This window comes from Narcine bancroftii, chromosome 1 (assembly GCF_036971445.1).
Source record: "Narcine bancroftii isolate sNarBan1 chromosome 1, sNarBan1.hap1, whole genome shotgun sequence".
In the NCBI taxonomy this organism is placed as follows: domain Eukaryota; kingdom Metazoa; phylum Chordata; class Chondrichthyes; order Torpediniformes; family Narcinidae; genus Narcine; species Narcine bancroftii.
Window position 1 is genome coordinate 329,919,581 of NC_091469.1, and position 25,917 is coordinate 329,945,497.

At 39.6% G+C, this 25,917-nt stretch overlaps 1 protein-coding gene across 6 annotated transcripts in view; it reads left to right on the forward strand.

Moving 5' to 3' along the window:
• The window catches only part of kif13a (kinesin family member 13A), a 343,290-nt gene that overhangs the window by 311,472 nt on the left and 5,901 nt on the right, over nucleotides 1-25,917 (forward strand). For 4 of the 6 annotated variants that reach the window (XM_069908320.1, XM_069908319.1, XM_069908326.1 and 1 more), the window contains 6 exons: nucleotides 2,398-2,475; nucleotides 11,436-11,486; nucleotides 13,618-13,729; nucleotides 15,451-15,587; nucleotides 16,571-16,690; nucleotides 22,728-23,901. In XM_069908320.1, the coding sequence (XP_069764421.1) occupies nucleotides 2,398-2,475; nucleotides 11,436-11,486; nucleotides 13,618-13,729; nucleotides 15,451-15,587; nucleotides 16,571-16,690; nucleotides 22,728-23,901 (1,672 nt within the window). The remainder of the gene's footprint in view (nucleotides 1-2,397; nucleotides 2,476-11,435; nucleotides 11,487-13,617; nucleotides 13,730-15,450; nucleotides 15,588-16,570; nucleotides 16,691-22,727; nucleotides 23,902-25,917) is intronic. The other 2 variants (XM_069908337.1, XM_069908355.1) reach the window with 1 other exon arrangement.

The window sequence follows — 25,917 nt, forward strand, 5'->3', positions numbered from 1 at the left end:
GCGACTTTTCCATGGCAAAGTTTATACTTTCATTTTAATCTTTTCCTCCTTCACATTCCTGCACTCATGTGAAAACTTGAGTAATTTCAATCCCACAATGCACTTGCCTGATTGCAACACTGACGTCTGCAGATGCCGCGAATTGTACTAGGGATCGAGGCAGTCTCTCCGGCATGAGGTGACGTCATCTGATGCCGGTGTTGAGACAATTTTCTTTTCACACTAGACACTTTAAAAGCTGATTGACCGTTAATTCCTGGGACCACTTGCAAATGTGAAAGGGGCTTCTGTCTCTATCTTGGGAGGCAAACTTTCTACAGGCATTTTCCACAAGCCTACCAACCCCAATCGTTACCTCCACTTCACCTCTTCACATCCTGTCCCTCTAAGGATCTTTCAATTCCTTTGCATCTGCTCCCAGAATGTCTTCCATTCCAGAACATCAGAGATGTCCTCCTTCTTCAAAAATTGTGGCTTCTCCTTGAATGCCATCAACTCAGCCCCTACCCCCACCTCCTCTATTTCCCACACACCTGCCCTGGCCCCCTCTGCCCCTAGACACCACAAGGACAAGATCCTCACCTACCACCAGCCTTCCCATCCTCACATTAATGTCTGCAATTTCCATTGCCTATTAGGTGATCTCACCAGCAGACTTGCTAAATTTCCACCCACTTCTCCTCCTTCACCACCATTCGGGGCCCTATTTTAATTCCACACCAGATTTAGATTTCAGATTTATTGTCAGAATACATACATGAAATCACTTACAATCCTGAGATTCTTTTTCCTGCAAGCCAGGCAGAATTACCACTTATTGGTAGTGCAAAAAAAACTGCACACATGTAAACAAACAACACAATACAGAGAGGAGAAAAAACGTCAATAAAGTGCACAAGTAAATTGCACAAATGAGTCTCTGATTGAGTTGGTTGTTGGGGAGTCTGATGGTGGAGGGGTAGCAGCTGTTCCTGAACCTGGTGGTGCGAGTCTTGTGGCACCTCTACCTCTTTCCTGATAGCAGCAGTGAAAACAAAGTATGTGGTGTGGATCCTTGATAATTGCCTCTACTGTCTAACGGCAACGTTCCCTGTACATGTTTTTGATTGGTGGGGAGGATTTTGCCTGTCATGTCCTGGGCTGTGTCCACTATCTTTTGCAGGGCTTTTCGCTCAGGAGTATTGGTGACTCCATACCATACCATGATACAGCCGGTCAGCACACTTTCCATCACACCTCTGTAAAAATTTGCCAGGGATTCTAATGTCATCCTTCCACAAACCCCTGAGCAAGTAGAGGCGCAGATGTGCTTTATTCATGATATCATTAGTGTGTTGGGTCCAGGAAAGATCCTTCGAGATAGTGACTCCCAAAAACTTAAATTTGCTTATACTTTCCACCTCTGATTCCCCCAACGATCCCTGGATTGTTCACCTCCGGTTTTCCCTTTCCTGAAGTCAACAATCAGATCCTTAGTTTTCATGAAATTGAGTGTGAAGTTGTTGTTGGTGCACCATTCAACCAAGTTTTCAAACTCCCTCCTGTACGCTGAATCATCGCCTCTTTTTATACATTCCATTACCACGGTACCATCAGTGAATTTGTAGATGGTGTTGTCATACCGAGCCACACAGTCATCGGTGTAAAGTGAATAGAGCAGTGGACTAAGAACACAGCCCTGTGGTGATCTGGTACAGATGGAGATACCTGTCCACAGCCTCATGCACTGCCAAACCGAGGCCACTTGCAAATTGGAGGAAAAGCACCTGATATTCCATCTGGTTACTCTCCAACTAGGTGGTATTAACATCGATTTCCCCAGTTTCCATTAAACCCCTCCCGACTCTCTCTCTCTCTCTCTCTCTCTCTCTCTCTCTCTCTCTCCTCCTGTCCCTCTGCCTCCTTTCCTCCAGCTTCCTTCTCCATTCAGAGAGCTTTCATCTCCCCATCACTTCTCAGCTTTTTTTTATGCCTCCCACCTACATGTTAGCCTGCGCATTCCTCCCTCCTCTCTTCTCAAATCCCAGCCCCTCCCTCCTCTCCTTTCAAATCCCAGCCCATTCCTCCCTCCTCTCCCCTCAAACCCCTGCCCCTTCCTCCCTCCTCTCCTCTCAAACCCCTGCCCCTTCCTCCCTCCTCTCCTCTCAAACCCCTGCCCCTTCCTTCCTCCTCTCATCCCCCCCTGCTCTTTCCTCCCTCAAACCCCCACCATTTTATTCAGGAGCCTGCCTGCCTTTTGCTTGTACCTTGACCGGGCAAAAACGTTGGTTATCCTTTAACTTCGCAGCGATGTTGCATGACCTGGTGAGTTTTCTTCAGCACTTTTATGTGTGGCACTACAATCACAGCATCTGCAGACTTTCCTGTTTAACTGAGCTTTTCTTGTCTTTGTATTAGGCAGTTACAGTAAAAGAAGCACTTTCATCAAAAGGAAAGTTCATGAAGAGGAGTGTCAGCACACCCAACGTTCACCATGTACGTACTGCAATAAATAAGAAGGGTCCACAGCAGATAGATTTAACACTTTGGGGTCAAGAAATGGAACTAGGATGGCTAAGCTGAAAGTGTAATTGCCTTGCGGACTAACATTTAAAGATGTTGTTGAAATTACTGTAGGATGCTACTTTTCATAAGACTCCAAATTAAAAGAACTGCATGATCCAAATATTCCTCGTTTGGCCACAATTCAATCTACTTGAACTATGTTATCAGCAACATCTTAAAATTGTGGGGTTTTTTTATTTGAACAAAAAGGCTGCAGAAACTCAGCAAGTCGAGACCAGGTTTCGAGCCCTGCACTGTCTGTAAGGAGTTGGTACATTCTCCCCGTGTCTGCCTGGGTTTTCCCCGGGAGCTCCATTTTTTTCCCACCATTCAAAACGTAGGTTAGTTGGGTTTAATTGGGCTGCACAGGCTCATGGGCAGAAATGGTCTGTTACTGTACTGTATGTCTAAATTTAATTTAGTCACGTTGCATTCTTTATATGGTAAAGATAAAGATGCAGAACCAGTGTTTTGGGCCTGAGCCCTTAATCGAGATATGAGCAAAAAGCATGCAGATGTGTGAATAAAAAGGCAGGAGGAGCACAGGGTCACAGGCGAGAGACCAGAGGTGCACACAGAAGGGAGGGCACAAGAAAAAAGGCCTGCAGATGGAGAGCACCCCCTGCCCTCATGTCCATCTATTTCCTTGTGCCTGCAGGCTTGTGATACTCTCCTGCACCCCACCCCCCCATCCTGCCTGGATATAGCACATACCTTGATGACAGTCTCAGGCTCAAAACAACTTCATTTTTGCTACGGAAAGTACGCTGTGCGATCGCTGAATCGCGGGGCAAAATGAAGAGTCGTAATCGAATAGAGTTCAAATGGAAAACGACAATTTACTGTTGGACCCACCCACTTTTTAAAACCCTGGGCTCCCAGTCACCCCCACGGCACACATAGCCGAAGGTGATGTCTTCGCACTGCCTGAGACTTCCCGAGCCAGTTCGATTTCCTGGCAGGTGAGCCGCCACAGCTGCATGACTTGCTGAGTTTCTCCAGCATTTTTTGTGTAAACTGCAATCACAGCTTCTGCAGACTTTCTTATTTAACCCCATCTTAAAATTGATGAAGTGGCAGTGGAAAAGTGTTGAGGGAGGGATGGTCTTCAATGTACTTACCTTCAAGAGGGCAACCAAGGACATAATACCAAATTTCTTGTTGTAATAACACTAGAATATTGCTTCAAAAAATTGCCTGCATTTTATTTTTTTTTATTGAGCATTCATCTGAGGTCCAGAGTGTGAGTGAGTGTGTCTATCTGTGTGTGTGTGTGTGTGTATGAATATACACACACATACATACACTGTATGTGTGTGTTAACTGTTGCCTTGAAAAGAATCGAATTGATCAGAAAGCCTTCATATCTGATGCAAGGTGCAACCAAATTTTTCACAATAGCTCATTTGATCATCTAAAAGCACCATATATGAAACATCGGCTTGTTTTCCTGGTGCATAGAAAAGTTTTGCAATGTGACATGTCACTCTCTTAGGCATACATTTTTTCCTGCGAGATCTTAAAATTATACAAGAAGCTATTTAATTATTGTGAGTAGCTGTATTTGGTTGCATGAAAGATTGTGAATTTAGCAACATAACTGATGTGGATTATTGTAAAATTGTGATTCACCTGGCAAGTACAGCCTTGTCCACAGGAGGCTCATCATGTGGAGTTATTAAAGGACACCTCTCACCAAGATGATTCTACTTGGAAATAACATTTTTGACCATGGATGCACAAGTCTAAGATGCACTAGGTTTTCGAACGAGACTTCGTGTAGCTGTAATTAAAGAGTCTGCACAAAAACAAGTTTGAAAGCTGTAGCTTCAGAGAAGTAAAACAGGAAATGATGGAAACACGGAGGTGGCCAGTCGGTCAAGAAGCAGAGTTAATGGCCTTGATCAGAGACAACAAATGAAATTGGTTGATGAAAGATCATCAACCTGAGTTGCCAATTCATTTTCTCTCCAACTTGCTCAGCATTTTCTGCTTTTACTTCTAAATTATAGCAACTAAAGTATTTGATTGCAAGGCTTCTATTAGTACTGAGATCATATGGACACATTTGTCAGCAACATTGATCAGCAATAAAGACAATACTGAAAAGTGAATTCAGGGATGGGTTGCGTTCCATTCAGTCGACCTCACACCCTCCCCAAATCCCAAACCAGGTGTGTTGTTTGTGCAGTAGCTCTGATCACACCCTCACTAGTTGGTCTCCAGGTCCAGTGGATTTTGAGGCTCTAGCCCAAGGCTGTCTGATGGTCTTTATACAGTGCAGTGCTGCAGTGGGTCAGTAACTTATAGTTACTGTTGAAGTACATTAAAATAATTTAAAACATTAGAAATATTTTAAATATATCTGTAATTTTTTTAAAATTTCAGAGCGGTAAGAAAAGGTAACAGAAAAAGATCAAAGCATATTTGTTTATAAAGCTGGTCAGTGACCTCATTCATGCATCTGACCCTTCGGTTGAACACATCAGAACTAACTGTGTCCCGGACTCTATCAGGTTTGCAAACACTTGACTGCCAACTTGTTCTTGCAATGTAAAGGCATGGAAGTCAGGAACACAGCAGCAAGCCGGCAGTTTTTAGCAACTCCCCGCAGCCTCGAGCAGATTTTGCTCCATGCTTCCATTGCAGCTGATGGTGAAATACAAACTGGCACAAATAATTTTGTGTTTTATTAAAATTAAAATATTTCAGTATTTATCCAATGGTGTCAGAAGGAAGCAAACTATCTTTATCTAGGCAAGTTGAAGCCATGCAGTGATTCTCAGTGAGAGTAAGGAAGAAGTATAGTCTTCAAACACATGGTTAGTGTAGCAGTTAGTGCAATGCTGTTAGAGTGCCAGTGAACCAGGCTTGAATCCGGCGCTGTCTGGAAACAGTTTGTATGCTCTCCTTGTGTCTACTTGAGTTACCTCCCTTCAAAAGGTACTAGTATCGGTCAATTGGGTATAATTGGGCGGCACAGGATCGTGGGCCAGAAGGGTTCTGTGGTTCCATGCTGTTTGACTAAATTTAAATGTAAAATAGGTGGGATGAAAGGGGAAGGTATAGTGGGATATTAAAGGCAAGGAATATCACTGGAGTTTGTTCCTCATTTTAAAGTTGTATATTTTCTCCTTTTATGGGGACTTGCAAGTAAGGCGTGGATTGTTTTGAAATTACCCAGCTGCTGCATGTTGGCAAAAATGTGGCTATTTTGCATGAATATAGATTTTAAAGTGCTCAGAATGGTATGATGCTCAACTAATTCTTTTTATGAGATTTGAGGGTGAGATGTTAATAGACTATTGTTGAACTGTAACAAGAAGTAACCAGCAAGTTTATTTTTAGCAAAAACACAAGAATGCTGAAGGAATTCAGCAGGTCTCGCAGCATCCATAGGAAGTAAAGATATATAAGACCATTCGATATTGAAGCAGAAATAGGCTATTCAGGCCATCGAGACTACCCCACGATTTAATCATGAGCTGATCCATTTTCCCGCAGCTTCACTGCCCGGCCTCCCCCCCCCCAAACCCCCCATAACCTTTGATGCCCTGGCTAATCAAGAATATGTCACTCTCTGCCTTAAATACCCCTAATGACCTGGCCTCCACAATGGCCTGTTGCAACAAATTCCACAGATTTACCATCCTCCGATCGCTGTTCGAAGCAGACACCCTTCAATCCTGATGTTGTGCCCTCTTGCCTAGACTCTCCCATTATGGGAAACAACCTTTCTACATCAATTCTGAAAAATTTTAGCATGATCCCCACCTCGTTCTCCTAAATTCCAACGAGAATCAAGGTTTCAGGCCTGAGCTCTTCTGCAAGGTAGTTTTAGCATTGAGGATATCTATGTTGGAAAGTGGAAGAAGATCCTAACTGTTACCTATTATTTATTGGAAACTTGAGAAAACTAAATTTAAATCTGAAAGGTAATGGAGGCCTCAGTTTGGACAACCAATTAAAAAAATGTATATTTTCATGTTATTTGGGTCAAAAGTGGTCTTGATAAATTAACCTGCCTTTTTGCATGCTTCATCTGGGGGAAGGCCCATTGCTGTGGGAACGACACTGAGTGACACCACACAGACCCTCTGATGTCATCACGCAGAGTCATGGGAAGTTCACAGCAAGTCATTCCATCTGTCAGCAGCAGTCCTGCATCCGGACTGCAGCCACCCTGTAACATGACAGCCAGTCCCGGCATATGCATGCTGACCTCACAGGGCCTGAACACTGATGCTGAGCACCATTGCCCCAGCAATGAGCCGGTTCCTGCAGGAGGCCGCGACCTGTGCCCAGTCCACGGGTTGGAGATGAGATGCATGGCACCTCAGGTATGAAGGTGCCCGTGGTGGAGCAGGGATGCCCTTATTGTGAATTTGTTTATCTTTTTACTTTCTCTTCCTGATTTTTTTTCTTCTTCTTGCTTTGCGTGAATTTTCCCCACTGTTTTATCTAAATTTGAGATGGCAGTTGTCCCCCGTCCCCCTGGGTTGTACGCTTATGTTTGCTTATAAGCGATTATAGAATAGAGCAGAGTCGATGTAACAGCTTGGAAACTGAAATGGAATATTGGATGCCCACGGTCACATGGTTGAAATCTATTGTTCCTTAGAAAAAGAAGCTTGCTGAATCGAGGGAGGCAAGCAGTCACTTTGCTGAAGTACGTTGGACGCTGCCAGAAGCGCACGGTCAGTCCCTTCCTCCTGCCACTCCTGTCCTTGCACCCCACCAGTTAGTGAGTGCACCCACCTTCTGTGGAGGTCCAGGCAGTAGAACTGATGTAGAAGATTGGATTAGGGATATGCAGCAGATGCTGGATGTTCGCCAAGTGCCTGCTGCTCTTCAGTTTGCCATTGTGCTACGCCACCTTGAGGGAAGAGCAAAAATGCTCGTCCTTGAATTGCCGGTGAAAGAACAATGCCCTGCTCGTGCCTTTGAAAAGCTTAGAGCAGAATGGGGAAATTCTCAACCCTCATTGGACCTCACAAGGGGTTTGTTTCCAAATTCTGAGCAGTCAAATGAATTCAAAGGCACCTATTCTATGGCAGCAGTGTTAAGATCTTTTAAAACTAAGGCTAGAAAACGGACCTCCTCTGCACACAAGGATTTCAAAATTAAGCCACAGTTTGTAAGTACTGCACTGGAGAATCCTATTTATCAGAAGTCTTCAGCTAGTCATCCAAAGTTTGCAATATTCAAGGAAAAACAAAGTAAGCAGAAACAATCTGAAAATAAGATGTTCTCTGGACAGTCTGGAAAACCTCCTGAAGTGTGTGAGCCAGCTCCTGTTGCACCGGTTAGCACAGAAAGCTTAGTGAATGCTTCTGAATTTACTGGAGTACAGCCGAATGTCAAGCAAGATCCTTCAATGTTGGACCTTACTACATTGGTGAAGCAACTCGCTTTGCACCAAATGGATCAAATGGAGAAACTTCAGAGAATGGAGAAGATGCAGCTGATGTTGGTTCCAGGATCCGGCTCCTCACCAGAGAACACGTCCAGTTCTGGCAAAAGTGAATCAAAGCTCAGCACAACCCTGGACGGACCACTGGATTGGGAAACAAATCTGGACAGCAGGAATGAAAGCCCACTGAATTGGGAAATGACCTGTTCTTGTTCCCTCTGTAGACAGGAAGGTCATAAGGTTAAAGGCTGCAAGTCTCGGAAACAGCCTTATAAAGCAAGCAAGCCAACAACATTGTTGTCTACTTTTAAGCATTTTGACAAATAAAACATGAATAAAGTTTTTAAAAATAACATCTCAATAAAAGTAGTATCCAAAAGAAATATGAAAATACAGAATGTAACCAGGTTTTGTTTCTTTCAATATTTGATGAGTCCCATCAGTAAACTGTTATAAGGTACAGACATGAAATGACTCACAATGTTGAATACTTAATGCTGTCGACTGCAGTGAAGCTTCAAGTTCCTGCTTTAAGCTGCTGAAACAATTGCTTCATTATTACCCTGGATAATGAAGAACCTCCTGATGACTTTTCATGCTTCAATTACAATGTTGCCTTGGTCAATCGGGAATGAGAAAGATTTGATGATAAAAATTCCCACTAAGGGAAAATTGTTGTTTTAAAATAGCAGTCAGAAGACATAAATCTGTTACAAAAATTAGACTATAAAGGAGAGAATCAAATGAATACTAATAGTAGCCACATAAAATGGGAATTAACATTAGGGAAAATTTAACAAAATGGGAAAACACGTTTGCCTTTGAAGGAAGTCTGAAGATATCTGTATTCAGCATTAAGACATTTAATCAAGAACTGGAGTTAATCTATGGATCTACTTCAGCTTCAATACTCGCAAATATAGACAGTCTTACGATCCAATCTGGTTTCTATTTTGAATTGTTGTGTCAATATACTGTTTTGAATTAACAGGTGCTAAATTCATTTACATCTGAAATGTTGTAGCTTATGGATAGAATGGTTGAGTTGCACAGTATATTTTTAAAGCAGTGTAATTCTGTATGGAACTGAACCGTGTGACAGCAAAGATTATTCAATAAGTTTGGTGCTGTGCATTGTTGATCTAAAATCCCATCTATTAATGTTCCACAACAGAAAAAAAATGTACAATTAATGTGATGTGTTCAAAGGAATCCTGTATATTTGGAAAGTGAATAACAGTTGGCTGATAATCAGAAATGTGTTTGGAAACTTGATCTTGCATTGAAACCCATGCTGTTTACCAGCTGCGCAAAGGATTTCCATCTTCTCAAGACCAAAATACACCACCCTAGTTAAAGCAGACCATTTAAGATCAGATTATACCTGTAATTAAAGGGTTTCTGATCATATGAAGTATGACAGAAAACTGATTTCCATACGAATTTTCAATTCAGCCATGGGAACTCAGTGAAATTTCAATCTTGTTTAATATTCACTCCCTAATTTGAGAATGAACGTTTGTTCACCAAGCTGTGAAAAGTGAAATCGTAGCAATTGGACGAGTTCACATCTTTCTCCTTAGCAGGATAAGTAACTATTTTGTGAGATGGTAGAAATGCAAAGTGAATGGATCTTTGTGCTTTTTTTAATATTGGTTGCTTAACTTAAACCATACCGTAAATCAAAATTGTACTTTGAAATCTGTAGCTCCCTGAAAAGTATTTTAATGAACGTTTTGGTGACCAATGGAAATCAGTCATTTTGAATGAGTAAACGTGTGAGAAATGTCTTGACTCTTTATGGTTCTATGATTATAGCTGGCTAATATTGCCATCAGATAACTAAACAAAATAAATGCATGTGTAATCATAGTTCCAAAGTGAGAATATTATCCTTCATTGCATCAATCACAGATAACTTCCAAAAATACTTTATATGAGCTACAGTTCTGATGCACGATGTTGTCTAAATTAAACAGAATTTTTAAAGAATACAAAGCTCTGTATTTGCACTTTTCATTTCTACTTTTTCTTCAGGCAGTCACTTATCCTGACAAGGTGAAAGGTGTTAACTCATGCAATATGCTCCTGTTAACTTTTAACAGCTTAATGAATGTCCATTATCAAACCCAATAGGGGCTAAAAAGAGAACAAGATTGAAAGTTCAATTAGTTGCTTTGGTTGAATGGAAAACTCGCATGGTAATCAATTTTTCTGTTGATCATACAACAACAATGGGGTGAAGAGGAATAAAACTGAAAATAATCATCTCAACTTTGCCTCCACAAACTCCTCCCAAGAAGAAAAGCTGAATTTTTTTTGTATTAATCTGAATGTAACATCCACGCACTTTAACATTCTCTGGGGAGACAGTCCTCTAATAAAGGAACATGCAGTAAAATCTCCTTATTCCTTTGCCACACCTTCACTGAGTACCAGAATGTATCAAAGTCACCTATCTCTCATCTCCAGCCCAATTTCCCCCCTCCCGCACACAATACTTTCAATGATCCGTTTGCAGCTGAAAACAATTCACAACAGGAAAGAAAATGGCATCAGAGGTGAACTGGAAGTAAATGGAGACTGGCTATGCAGACTTTGGTCTGGAGGTGTTGTCTTGAAAGGTACGAAAAACAGTACTAGGCATAAGCATGCATGCATGGATGGGCATCGCAATAGGTGGGTGTGATCAGCAGCCAGTAAATAGCAAGAGGCAGCAAACTGAATTTTTACAATGGTTGAAGTTTAATGTCTTCTAGTGTCATAAACCAATGTGGTTAACATTGTAACTTAATAACTGATGTCATTTGCAGTGGACTTATCTCTGTTTTAATCACTGCTTTGACATTGGAACATTTAGCAAGTGAAGGGACACAAAAGGGATCATTTTAGAAAATCTACAAATTGTTGGAGATGCAAGGCAATAATAGAAATGAATGTTCTGGTCCTACAGTATCATTCATCCTGTTGTCTGCCATTGTATAAAGTTCATGACTGCCTTTCCTGTTTTGCAATCCCCTTCCCATCAAAGTTGTTTCTCTGTGAAGAAACAGCTAGCACTCTATGCACAATATGTAGTCTCTCAAGGAAATTAATATGCTATCAGCTCTAGTATTTGTTTAATTAGAATTTTGTGTAACTGAAGATTGCAGATGCATAAACTGAGGTGCAATCAACAATATTAAAACATAAATTGCACCAATTTTTTTGGAATGAGACACTGGAAGATGCTTCTGTGCAGAGTTGAAGGCTTTCTTGCACAAACTGCATTGAATCTAATGTGCTTATCTTCATCTTGCATCTTCCCCTCCTAAGTTTATCAGAGAACTTGCTTTTAACTTGCTTGCCTTAATAAATGTTGGAAGGGTGATTGAACATTAATGTCTAAAATTCACATGCTTTGAGCTTCACAATATTGGATCAAAGCAGTTACCTGAGAATTTCCAATTAATTTTTGTTTTATCTCTGGTCTCTACAGGTATCCAATTGTCGAACAGATGTATCTGGATCTGAAGAGGATGCATGCAAGGTGCGTCACCAATATGCTACCAAACTTCATACTTTGTGCATTTAAAAGCATGAGGCAAACCCTAAATGCAGCCTTGAAGTTGAAATGACTGATATCATGACCATAAAAAAAGAGCAGAAATAGGCCATTCCGCCCATCGAGTCTGCCCTACCTTTAATCACAAGTGATCCATTTTCCCACTGCCCATCTTTCTCCTCATAACCTTTGATGCTCTTGCTAATCAAGAACCTGTCAATCTCTGCCTTAAATACACCCAATGACCTGGCCTCCACAACGGCCTGTGGCAACAAATTCCACAGATTTACCACCCTCTAAAGAAATTTATCTGCAACTCTGTTCAAAGCAGACACCATCCAATTAAGTTGTGCCCTCTTGTCCTACACTTTCCCACCAAAGGAAACAACTTTTCTACTTTTCTGTCCAAGTCTTTCAACATTTGAAATGTTTCAATCCTCCTAAATTCCAACGAATACAGGCCAGTAGCTGTCATGCTCCTCCTATGATAACCCTTTCATTCTTGGAATCATCCTTGTGAACCTCCTCTGAACCCTCCCTCATGTCACCACGCCCTTTCTTAAATGAGGAGCCCAAAACTGCTCACAATACTCTCAAGTGAGGTCTCACAGGGGGGATGGAGGTACTTCTGCAGAATAATCCTTTAAAACATGTAAGCACAATGAATGTTAATCTTGTTTTCCAATCTCATTGAATGGAATGTCCTGTACTGTTGACCCTTAATTTATCAATCCCTGCTCCTTTCAGATGCTAATCCTTTACAGAGATTTCTCTGAGATCACAGGGAAAGTCTAACTTTTGAATAAGGGGACTGTATACCCAGGCTGAGAAGACAAAAATCCTGCAGCTCGTAACAACTAGTACCACTCTTCACATTAATTTTGATAATTTCATTCTGGAAAGGACATGCCGACATTATGCATTGATTATCTGGAATAGCCACTTGGAAAGAGCAGTGAAGATAAAAATACTAAGAGCCTTAAATATTCAGTGGTGGGTGAAACTTTGTAAGCTATTATGGACACCCCTGCATTTTGAGTTCTGAGGATCACACTTCCTGATAATACAGATTTAACACCAGGACCATATATTGCTGAGGAATGCAGTGTGTATGTCCAAACATGTGATGGATCATGTAAAGTTTGAATCTGAGTTTAAATTCTTTTGCAGACTCATGAATTTTATTCAGTTTTTTTTGTTATTGTCATTGCAATACACTCTAATATAAGTCAAAATGATATTAACATGAAGCCATTACTACAATATTCTTGCCTGAATCTTCACCACTGACCCGAGAGTTTTCAAAGTTCTTTCCAGTGCAGCCTGGTGAGTGAAGAAACAAAAAATGTTAGTTGCATCTGATAGAGTTTAACATGATTCAAAGTCATAAAACAGGCCCATCAGGATGTTGTGCCAACCTGTATAAACCTACTCAAAAACCTACATCTTTCCTGCCTCATAACCCTCTATTTTACTTTCATCCATGTGCCTGTCTAAGAATCTTTTGAATGTCTTTATTGTACCAGCCTCCACCACCATCCCTGGCAATGCATTCAGGGCACCCACTGCTCTCTGTAAAAATAAAATTCACCCCTGACATCTCCCCTAAACTTTCTTTCTCTCACCTTGTACTCCTCTGGTGTTTGCTACTGTCATCAAGAAAGAGATGCTGGCTGTCCACCCTACATATGCCTCTGTATCATGAAAATCCTGCTGGTTAAACTGACTGTATTTCTGCTTTTGCTGTTTTTCTTGTATGATATTATTCGTAATTTAGACAATTAAATGTGACATTTCTCCCAATAGTAACTGAACTATCTAACTTGAGTCAGATTGCTGGCTAGGGATCATTCATAAGGCTCAACAAACCTCCTGCCATCTTGACAAAGATTCTGAAAGAGCTTTAATGTATTTTCTCACCCGGGCTAAGCTTTGACTTGTTTCTCTTTCTTGTGGCCCAAAAATGGCACTTTATGTAAGTTCTACATTCCAAGATAACTTGTGCGTCTCTTTATGTTCTCCAAAGGTGCAATTCAGCAGATGATATACATTTACTAGCTATTTATTCTGAGACACAAAACTGAATGTAAACACTGTTCCCTCCTCATTATTTTAGAACCGTTCGGAAAGTCATCAAGATATTTCTGATTGTTCATTCAACTCACAGGACAATTCCTGGTATAGTACCTTGTTAAAAGATTCGCCACGTAGGATGAAAGACATTGGAGGTAATTGTAGTTGTCAACAAATGAAGTTGTGGTTACCATTCTTTTTTAAAGGACAAGCCTGTGACCATGTCAATGTATACAAAAGATGAATGGTGAAAATTGACCTCTGCTTAAAATCTCATAATGGCAATGCTCATTTTCACCTTGGGTTATGTTGCTCCAACTCTGTCCCATCTCAGCCTAATGCTATGGAAATCCTCTTTTTTGCCTTTATTACCTTGATTGGTCTGGGTCCAAAGTATTTCTCCAGCACTCACTCCATTGACATTCAAAGCTCATCCAAAAATTAAATAACCATGATGTATTCACACCTTGCTGTTGATTGATGACTCCAATGCTTTCTGCCCATTTCCATTTGAACTGTCTTTTCACATTCCCTCACCAGCCCCTCCACAGAATCAAATTTATCACCATGACCATGAGTCATGAAATTTGTTGTTTTGCGGCAGTAGTACTATGCATTAGAGGTGCAAAAATTGCTATAAATTACATTTCCTTAAATTCACTATTTAAAAGAAGAGAAAAAAATGTCTGTGGTTCATTGTCCATTCAGAAATATGATGGTGGAGGGGAAGATGTTTTTCGAACACTGGGTGATCAACTTCAGGTTCCTGTACCTCCTCCCTGATGGTAGCACTGAGAAGAGGACATTGTGTGGTTAGTGAGGGTCCTTAATGATGAAGGCTGCTTTCTTAAAACACTACCTCTTGTAGATGTCCTTAATGGAGTGAAAACATATAGGATTATGAAGGGTATGGATAGGATAGATGTAGGAAGGTTTTTTGAGCTGGCCGGGGAAACTAAAACGAGAGGACACAGTCTTAAGATTCGGGGGAGCAGATTTACGACAGAGATGAGGAAAAATAGTTTTTCCCAGAGATTAGTGAATGTTTGGAATTCTCTAACCAGGGAAGTGGTTGAGGCTGCTTCATTCAACATATTTAAAATTCGGTTAGATAAACTTTTACATGATAGAGGAATTAGGGGATATGGGGAGAAGGCAGGTAGGTCATAAATTAGATCAGCCATGATCTTATTGAATGGCGGAACAGGCTCGATGGGCCATTTTTGGCCTACTCCTGTTCCTACTTCCTATGTTCCTACGGCCATGAGGGCACTGGCCAGGTTCACACTCTGCAATCTTTTCCTGTCCTGTGCATTGACACCTCCACACCGGGCGGACAGTGATGTAACCAGACAGAATGCTCTCCATGGAACACCTGTAGAAATTTGAAAGAGTCTTTGGTGACAGACCAAATCTCCTCAAACTCCTCACTAATCATGAGCCTTCTTCGTGATTGCATCGACATGAAGACCCCAGGATAAATCTTCAGAGATGTTTCAAAGCATCAAACATCAACCAGCCCTGCAAAACATCTGAACTCCGCTTTTGCCTTTCTTTCTATCTTTTTACCCCCTCTTCATTGTCTGTCTCTTCGCGCTCCCCCTCCCCTTTGGTGCTCTTCCATCTTAACTCATCAACCATTACATATGAGTGGTAATACAAGGGGTGTTTGAAAGGAAGCTAATCTCTCACGTCCTCTGATATCAAAAATGGGGCCTTGAAGCTTGAATATAAATAACTTTCTTTATATTGATGGAAATATTAATGCTTGTTGCATTTGGTTGTTCTGTGTAATACTGATTAAGAATTATTATTTGATATTATTCTTTGGAAGTTATTTTCTTTTGTTCTTTTTCATTCATATGTACTGCATCAGAGAGCCATCACTCATTAGGTAGTCCACTTAAAGCATTTACTGCTCAACCACCAAAATTTCTGAAGTCTCTTTTGCCTGTACGGGAAGAACGAAAAGACAAGCAACATTTAGAAACAAAACCTCTTCTTGCGCACGAGGTAAATTACGCTATTTAAAATTACGAATGAAAGCCAGGGAAACTATGTTGTGTCTTTACCTTTAGTTTCCTTTTATTCAGGTGAGACTTGAATATTGTATGTTCAAATGAAGAGCCCTCTTAAGTTAGAAGGTAATATAATAGAAGAGTTTAAACATTGAAGAGATGAGTCCATGAAAATCATTTTGGCACTGGCAATTTTTTTAGAACAATGAACAATTTATTTTTATTCAAAACTGATTAATTTATTTTCATGAATGTCTAAGCAATGGAAATAGTAAATACTTTGGAGAGAATTTTGTTTTAATGCAAAAGTCCGGCAGAGCAGATATTCTTAACCTTTGGGACTCTGGTCAAGATTTATGGGCCCCTTCCCTGTGAAACAGTCAAGTTTAGTTGGTTTCTGCTGTACTTCCACCGCTGACATGTAAAGTATTTTATGTTGCCCCCTCCCCCCAGGGGGGCTCTATGGCCCCCATTGAGTGGGGTACAGGTAGAAATTCTGCCTGGCCCACAAGAAAAAGGAATCTTAGGGTTGTATGTGATGTCATGTATGTATTCTGACAATAGATTTGAACTTTGTGGTAGCAGAATTTAACAATCTGCATGAGAACTAGGCAGGGAAGATTTAAAACTCAGTGTAACCTCAAGCTTATGCAAACACCATTATTACAAAAATAGAGCTTGTGTGGGTAAAATAATTATGACCGTGAATAGCCTGGAGATGAACCTCCCTCTTGTGTGCAAAGTACCTGTGCCATCCTTGCATGAACGATGGCAGGCTTTGTTTTAAAAAAAATCTAATTCATACACATTCATGCACAATGAAGTGGAACAAGTTATTTCTGCATGTGAAGTGCAGTTCCCCCACTGCTGTGTCGAACATTGATGTGTGTTGAGCAACTAACTGCATGTTTGTAGTATTATTAATGTACTGTCATTTGTGGTGTGACGTTGTGCCATTGTATGTCTCAACCATTGCAGAGCATGTCTCCCCCTCAGGATAAAAACATGCTGTTACATAGTAGTGGCAGTGCTGTGTCCACAGGAAGCAGTGCGAACAGCATGTCTGTAGAAAACAATAACGAAAATGAGGACACATTTGTAAGTTTTCCTTTTTTTTTAAATGTCATAATACTTGGTGGTGGGATTAAGGTCCTTTCACGAGGTTTATGGAAATGCAGCCAAGATTTTCTGCTCTGCAGGCAAGCTCAGCATTAGTATTTGTTTGCTTTCCTCCATATATTAGCAAAATATATTGTTAACATTCAATTAAGGACTCTGAGAGATAAGCATAACATGCTGTTTGAAAACCATGCTTTACTCCTCTGTGGTTGATTTAGGATCTGATCCAATTTTCCATCTGAACATAATTTAAAGTGAAATACATTTGTGAAAATTATTTCATTTGGAAGTCATAAATACAGAACATGCAAATGTTTATTTGTGTACAGTAGAAATATGAAAAATGTCTACTTTTTTCAAACCAATTAGAGACAAACAAAATAATGGAAAATTGCCATTTAAAATCTTAAATTTAGACATAGTTACATGCAGCACTGTAACACGCCCTTTTGTCCCATGAGCCTGTGCCGCCCAAATACCCCAATTAACCTACACTGTTTTGAAAGGTGGGAGGAAACTGAAGCACCTGGAGGAAGCCCATGCAGGTATGGGTAGAACATACAGACTCCCCACAGTCCCTGGTGCTGTAATAGCGTTTTGCTAACTGCTTTGCTAATGCTAACCATGTCACCCACTAGGCCAAAGGAGAACTTTGGCCTTCACAATGGTTTCACAATTAGGAATGATATTGCAACTTTTAAAGCTTCATTGGGCACTGCATTATATTTCTCCCTCCTGCAGCCCGCTGAGGTATGACATAGAAATTAAAACAGCTTTGCTTTTTGTTTTGTTTCAGATTCTTTTGAAGCATTCCTATCATTAAAAAAAAGTGGGTTTTTTTTGTTTTAAATTCTTCAACCTGGGCCCAGGGACTGCCAGCAGTCCATGCAACCCAGCTCTACCCCATGGTTTTACATTGCCACTACTTTGTTCAATTAATTTAAACTTTTAAAAAACAAAAATGTTCTTCTTAGACCCAGTTTAATTTGTGTTCAAGAACGGATTAATATTTCTACATCCTCATTGGGTGTAGTTGTGTGAATAGTTAACTTATTTTGCCTGTTGTAACGTTGAATAGATAAAATTGTGTTTTGCCTTGTACAAATTATAAACTCCACTGGTTATGAAGGAAAAAGACATTTTGCTGTTTCTGATGCATTTCTTGTTGCCTCCACTCAAATTTGCCTCTAATTGATTTGAATCTGTTTCTGCTGGTTTATCTCCCCATATTGTGCTAATTGGATCTAATTTTTCATTTCACACAAGTATACCAACTTTGATTTCTAAATCTTCCAGAAATGAAAAATGCCGAAGAGCATCAAAACTGCATTCCCTCCATCATGGGAATTTGTGGTTCAAACTGCAATCCATTCAAATTTTCACACTCCCTCTTCTAACTTGTGGTCCCTTGTTCGGCCCAATTGGGACAACATAATGTTGGCTTTTTCATTGATGTTCTGCTTTCTTTGTTTTGTACCATGTTTACTGCAGACAATCTGTCAGTTACATATCAGTCATGATAAATAACAGTACACGCCACCTTTAAACACCATATGATTTGTTTGAATCATAAAGGTGTAACTATTTTGATGACCAGCTTTACTCCGTTGTAATCACATAAAGCTCAAACACATTGGAAAATTCTGATTTTGACAAATGGCTTCCAAAGGATTTACCGTGTATGTCCCAAGAACGTACTCTTGGATGGATGTGAAATTTGATGTAAATATTTGATATGAATATGAAATCTGGGTTATTGCATCTGTTTATAGGAACTAGTTGTTAGCACCAATTAAATCTGATTAGTAGCCTCCCTTCTAGTGTATTTTCTTGGAGGTACACTGCGCAAATATTTTCTCTTTAATACCTGCATTTTTCTCTTCCCAGAATAGATTTTTGAATAATGCAAATCTTTCTGGATTTTAAAGCTGTTTGTTAATCTCCAATTGTTGAATTGAAAATTGACTTTAATCACAAAAAGATAACCAAACAATGATTTGTTGATTTGAAAGTCCTGCAGCTGAGACAAAGTGGAATTTAAAGGGCTTAACTCCTTCAATCGCCCTATTGTAGATGATAAATATGAACATTTAAGCAGTGAATGTCTCAGAATCTTAGTTGTTGACTGACAGGCATTGTGTTTTACACCTGCAGTGCACAAATCAAAATTGTCTGTACTTTTAGAACATCAAGCACAAAGATCATGGCCTTCAGTCCACTGGCTGTGATAACCATGATGTCCATTTTTCCTGCATCTGCTCTATCCCTCTGTTCCCTGCATGTTTGTCTGTCTATATGCCTTTGCTTTCTTATCTGCTTCTATCAATTCCCGTAGTTCATTCCAAGCATCTCCCATCCTCAGTGTTTATTTTTAAACAAGCTTGCCTCACAAATCTCCTTTAAACTTTCCCCCTCTTGCCTTAAACCTGCCCGGTAGTATTTGACATTTCCATCCTAGGTAAAAGTATCAGACTATCTAGTAATTTGTTTCTCCCATAACTTTATCACCTTCTATGTGGTTGCCTCTCAGACTCTGAAGCTCCAGATTAAAAAAAAGGTGCCAGTTTGCCCAACCTCTTTTTATTGCTAACACTCTCCAGTCCAAGTAAAGTCCTGGTGAATCCCTCCTGTACCCTCTCCTAAACTTCCATATCATTCCTGTAGCGCGGCAACCAGAACTGCACAATACTTCAAAGTTTTGTACAGCTGCAATGTGAATTCCCACCTTTAGCAGTCTGACCAATGAAGGCACGCATGCCATACCCCTTCTTTACAACCCTATCCACGTGTGTTCCCCACCTTCTGGGAGCTATGAACTTGCACCCCAAAATATCTCTGTATATTAATGCTCCTAAAGGTCCTGCAATTTATTTTTCAAATTTTAATTTAATTCAGAGATACAGCACGATAACAGGCCCTTCCAGCTGCCCAAATAACCTCATTCTTTTTATTTTGGAGGGTGGGAGGAAACTCACGGGGAGAACGTGCAAGCTCCTTACAGACAGCGCCAGATTCTAACTCGGATCAATGGCGCTGTATTTGTGATGCACTAACCGTTATGCTAACCATGTCATGCTCTACTTACATCCTTTACATTTGACCTCCCAAAGTGCAACTTTTCATATGTCTTGGTTAAACGTGACCTGCTGTTTCTTTGCCCATATTTCCAGCGAATTGATATCCTGCAGTATACTTTGACAACCTTCCTTCTTGTGCACAACTCTGACAATTTTGTGTCATATGTAAACTTACTTTTTAAACATTGTTTAAATATGTTTTTCTGTCACTGATTTTCTTGAGCTACAGCACCAGTCACAGACCCTCCATTCAAAATGACACCACTCCATCTCTCTCTACCTCCTCTACCTCCTTCTCTCACTTTCGTCTTTCTTCCGTCGGCAAACTGATCTTTAATTCAAACCCCCGTTACCCTGGATCCCATGTACTTTAATCTTTTGACTTGCAAAATCATATGAATGGAATATTTTCACCTGATTAGTTTCATGATGAGATCACCAAGACATTTTTAATGCATCTATATACAATTTCACCAAGTAACTAAACTTTCCATATGGTTTCAGAGCAAGTGAAAATAGACGAATGAACATTGTTTGAAATGCTGAGGACTTTGCAGAGATAGACCATTGAAATGTATAATTTCACATTGGCAAATTTAGATCATGACAAAATGTACCTATAATATGAACATATTTGACCTTGTTGCCCAAAATTATAATTACAAGTCTATTGCCTTGAAAACTTTTTTTAAAAAAAACTAATGTGACCATGGTTTGAATAATTGGATTTTGTAATCATCCCTAATATCCAGAACTCTTTATATCAATCCAGCTGCTCTTATTTTGAGACACTATGTGGATAGGTTTTAGATTTTGCACTAGTTAAACAATAAATATCTGCATGTGAAGGGTTATCGATAACAGGAAAGTTAATTATTTAAGGCTTTTTCTCAGCTTCCTCTCTGTAATTCCAGCAACATCCAGGTAATAAATAACCTTTTTACAGCACTATTAAAAATCTCTGAATTTAATTTAATCACATCGTTATACGATTCTGAAATCATGTTGGGAGTAATTCTTCAAGATTTAACATGGACATGACATGGCCCTTGTGAAAAAAGATAAATTTGGGGGAGAAAATTTGGTGATAAATTTATCGAGATTGATACAAAATTCTTTTTGGTTATTACTGTCAGAGGATACTGTTGTTTAATAGGGAAGTCTCCAGAGTTAGCTACCTTTCTTTGACTGGTCACTCACTTTTCATGTTTCGACTGTTAAAACAAAGATATGGAATGGCCAAGAGCCACAACTTCCACTCTTTTCCTCGACATCCAAGTCCCAAGTATGTGATGACCTCAGTAAATGTTTGAAAATGTTGCATGAAGGACCTCTTGGTCTTCATTTTGCAATGTCCTTTCATTTTGAATACATTACAAGCCCTGGTATCCGGCACCTATGAGGATTGGTAGATGCTCTATAATTGAATTTACCGGTTGCCTGAGATTGTGTGTTGCGTAATTGGTAAACTGATGGCGAGGTGTGCCAATTTTAAACTTCCATATTTTTTACCTATTATTTTCTGCAATTTCTTTTCCCCAGTTGCTTGAATTCCACATAACAGGGGTTTACTGTACATTGTGTGGAAAAGTACAACCATTTGTCTCTTTTATTTTTGTTCTGTAAAGAGCAGAACGTGGAGGAAAATGGAGTGGGATCTTCAGCTTTCTTTCTGTAAAGCATCTGTCAATTAATTTGGGTTGTACCATCATGACAGAAACAAGAGGGCAAAGTTCTTTCGTTCCCAATTAAAGTTTATCTATCAATATTCATGTAATGCGCATCAAAAGAACCAAAGACTTGTTGATCCAAACCAAGGCTTTTATTAACTAAAAGACTGGAGCATATCACAAGTAGGTTGACCAGTCCAGAATGACCTGGTCTGGCTAGGAGCAATCCTTTAAGACCTGCCAGTAGGTGTGGCTACGCTCTCAGCCAATCACAGTCATCCTACATATGTACATATACACATCGGTGATAGAATCTGTACTCTTACAGTGCATTAACCAAAAGAAGTTCAAAAAATAACTTGTCTTGTTTTCTATTTTCAACAACTTGCTTTCGATATTTTCCTCAACAACGACGTCCATCAATTTTATAGTGTATTAGATCTCCTAAAGACATGTTAAGTGTTATACAGCAAACCTCCACTCTTTTTCAATCCCATCCCAACTCCCAACCTTTGTGAAAAATGTCCTTAGCAAAAACTCCCACAACAGTCGTTGAGATCTTTCCATTCACAGCTGCAGGTTTTCTTCAACTGACTTTGGAGAAAGTGGTGCCAACATCATGTGATATTAAACTTGATGAAGTATATACCCTTCGCACTTTAAGGTGGAGAAGCACAGGTCAGAAAAACACTTGAAATCGATCGTAGTTATTGACAACCTTGCAGAGCATGCTGCTAAATCCCCTTTCATTCGTGAAGCTTCATGATGTAGGAAGCTCAAAGGCATTCTGTGATATCAATACTAAACTTGAGAACACACAGAATGTAATAAAAGATCACACTCAAAATCTACTATATCCGAAGATTGATTGATGTTAAATACTAAATAATGGCTAGTTAGACAAATTGCATAATATAATTTGCACTTTGACCTTGTCTATCCATTTTTCCAACTCAAAATCAAATTTGTGATCGTCAGTTTGACCATTCAGGTCTCCCACATTCGGCACACAAAGCAGTCATTCAGCAATAAGGATACTGCAACTTAACTTCAAATATTGAAGGTAGATGAATTGTCAACTTAATTTAAACAAGATTATAATTTACTTATGTTGCTTTTAATTGGAGACATTTTGTAACTCAAATAATCCAGCCAAAACTCATGTGTCCTTTCTGGTCCACTATGCTTCCCGACCTAAATATAATACTAACTTTATGACTTGGTGATCACTGCTGAAAAATGACCGTTTTGCAAATGTTCTTGTCATAGGATTCTGAAGAGGACGACTACGAAGTGGAGACCATCACTCGGAAAACAAATGATTCTCAGCGCGCTCCTGGTTTTAAACCATACATTCCTGAAGATTTTGCAGACTTTGACGTATACAATGCAAGTCTTGAAAACAGGGATTTGTTTTCTTCTAAGCCAGAGTTCCTGAGTTCTCGCTTCCTTGAAAATGAAGTTTCACGTAGTCCAACGACGAGCAGCATGACTAGCGGTTACTTCTCCCATAGTGCTTCCAATGCGACACTCTCTGATGTGGCATTCGCTGGTACGGAGAACACAGACCAGATGAGTAATCAGACGCGTGACTCTGAGCTTCAGAATGCTCTACCGCACGCGTGTATATCTAATTTAAAATCATCTTCCGAGAAGGAAACTGGAGATCAGGAACAAAACAGAGATTTGAATGATATGCAAATGAGTGCATCCCTCCCAAAAAATAGTGCCTTAATGAAAGAAACCTCAATATTGCAGCAATTCATTGAATCTAAATCTATACTCGTTTATAGAACTTGCTCAGATACATACACATCAAATTCATCAACCTGTGCATGTAGGTTAAACCCACAAGAAGGCCTATTAGAGGACAGAGAAGCGGAAAATTTCAATTCAATTGTGGACGTAGACATTTTCAGCAGCCAGGATTTTACAGATTTTCAAGGTTGTGAGGAAACAAGGAAGGATCTCGAGCTACCAGATGAGCCCATGGTTTACAGCACAGGTTCCTCTGACAACTCGAATAGACTCTCAGTGGAAAGTCTAGAATTGGATGAAAAGTGGCAGAGTCCTGCAGTCAAATGTGCAAATGATGTTTCTGATCTTTCTGAACACTCACGCAGCCATAACCAATCACAGACATCGGTGCTTGATAATAGATTAGCAAACACCATTTCGAACCCACTATTTTGTGGGGAGGCTGACCATGAAGTAGTCTCTGATAACTCCATCAGCCCTGATAACTCTGGCATGAGGAACCTTTCCGATTTATCAGACATTGAAGACAGTAATACTGCAGAGCAGTGCGAGCCTTTGCCAAGGTGGATCACATTGGGAGGGCGTGCATCTGTTGGGAACAACAAGAGTGGAACCATTCGATATGTTGGTGCAGTGGATTTCTCTGCTGGAGTCTGGGTTGGAGTGGAGCTTGATACTCCTGCTGGTGAGCAATAATGTTCTGTGTTTGCATTTGATCTTACAAAATATGAACTGTAATTGGACAGATAATTTGTGACTGACACAAATCTGAATGGCCCACTGTCCCTGCGATGCCAGCTGATGCAAGACTGCCATTTTGCAGTTCCCTTGTTCCTGTATTCCTCACTGTAAATTAAATTTTCAAGTTTTGTGATACCTGAAACATTTGAAATTATACACAAATCCAGATCCATTTTGTATATATAAAATAATAAATGTCCAAACACCCAGGGTAGTGAAAGTAGTCTGGAAAAATATTTTTAAGGGAAAGGGACTGTGGATCAGAATGGCCAACATTTAAGGAATCATTATTTACACCTCAATTTGTATAAGAATGATCCACCATCCATGATTAACTAAGGAAGTTGAGAATGGACTTGAACTGTCAGAAGAGCCAAATAATGTGGAAGATTGGAAGTCAGATGATTGTGAAATCTTTGTAACCCAATAAAGTAAACTGGCAAACAAGATAAAAACACAGTAACAGCTTCCTTGGATGTACTGACGTAAAGAGATTGGGTAGATTCTGATCCTTATTCTTCTAAATTCCAAAGAGTAACGCCTCACCTTGTTCAGTGCCTCATAATGGGGCAATCCTCTCATCCTGAGAATTAACCTGGTGAATCTTCTTTTGGATTTCCAACATAGGTCGGGGGACCAAACTGTGTAATACTTGGGATGTGGCCTTGTAATAATTGTAACAAACCTTTATTTCTAAACAAAAATACCCTTCCATAAAAGACCAATGTGTCATCTGTTGCATTTGCCTGCTAACTTTTTGTGATTCATGCACAAAGCACCTGGATCCCTCTGTACTTTCCTTTTTCTTTTTTTTTCCAATCTTTTTATTATTATTATAATTTATAAACACATACAAAGAGATATGAAAAATACATAGTAAATAATGAATTAATACAGAGATATTAAACAATAATATTGCAGAATAAAAATATATCATAAAAAAAATTTTAGATCAGTTTAGAGTATGAACTATCTCTAAAAAAAAAAGATATAATTAATAAAAATATATAAAAAAAAGAGAGAAAAAAAAACCCCAAAAAGGAAGAAAAAACAAATCTGAATTAAAAACTTAAAAAATAAAAACCACGCCGATCACTCCGATCTCATCTAGCAGCCCGATTATCATACATAATCATAAAAAGAAAACAGCCAGATCAACTCACCACAAATGAAAATATTGAATAAATGGTCGCCAGGTTAACTCAAACTTAGAAGGGGATTCATAGACAGAGTTTCTAATTTTCTCTAAATTTAAACATAGTATAGTTTGGGTAAACCATTGGAAAACAGTGGGAGGATTAACCTCTTTCCAATTCAATAGTATAGATCTTCTAGCCATTAGTGTAAGAAAAGCAATCATACGATCCTCAGGAAGAGATACTTTCCTTATAGATTGTAATCTGTCCTTTGATTCTTCTGGTCAAAGTGCATGATCTCACACTTTCCTGTGTTTAACTCCAGTTGCCAAACTTGTACCCACTTACATAATATATCTATAATCTATAATGCAGAGTCGCATTACTTAATTAGCAAGTGCCCTTCCATCTATTTTCATGCCATCAGCAAACATGGTTACCTTACATTTTTCCCCTTCCTCCAGGTTTAATATAAATAGTAACACAGTTTTAAAATAACCAGTATCCAGCATTTATGGGGATTGGTAGATCTTGGTTAAGTGTATTTTCTGGTTGCTTGAGACTGCATATTGTGCAATTGATGAGCCAGTCTGGAGGTCCTACACTTGCCTGGACTACTCAGAATCAGAATTTATTGTTAGGCACATGTCACAAAATCTGTTGTTTTGCTCAGCATTACAGGTGCAAATATTATTATAAATTACATTTAAAAATAAATAGATTAGCACAAAAGAAGAGAAAGTGAGGAAGTGTCTGTGGCTCATTGTCCATTCAGAAATCTGATGGCAGAGGGGGAGAAGCTGTGATTGTACCATTGGGTGTTT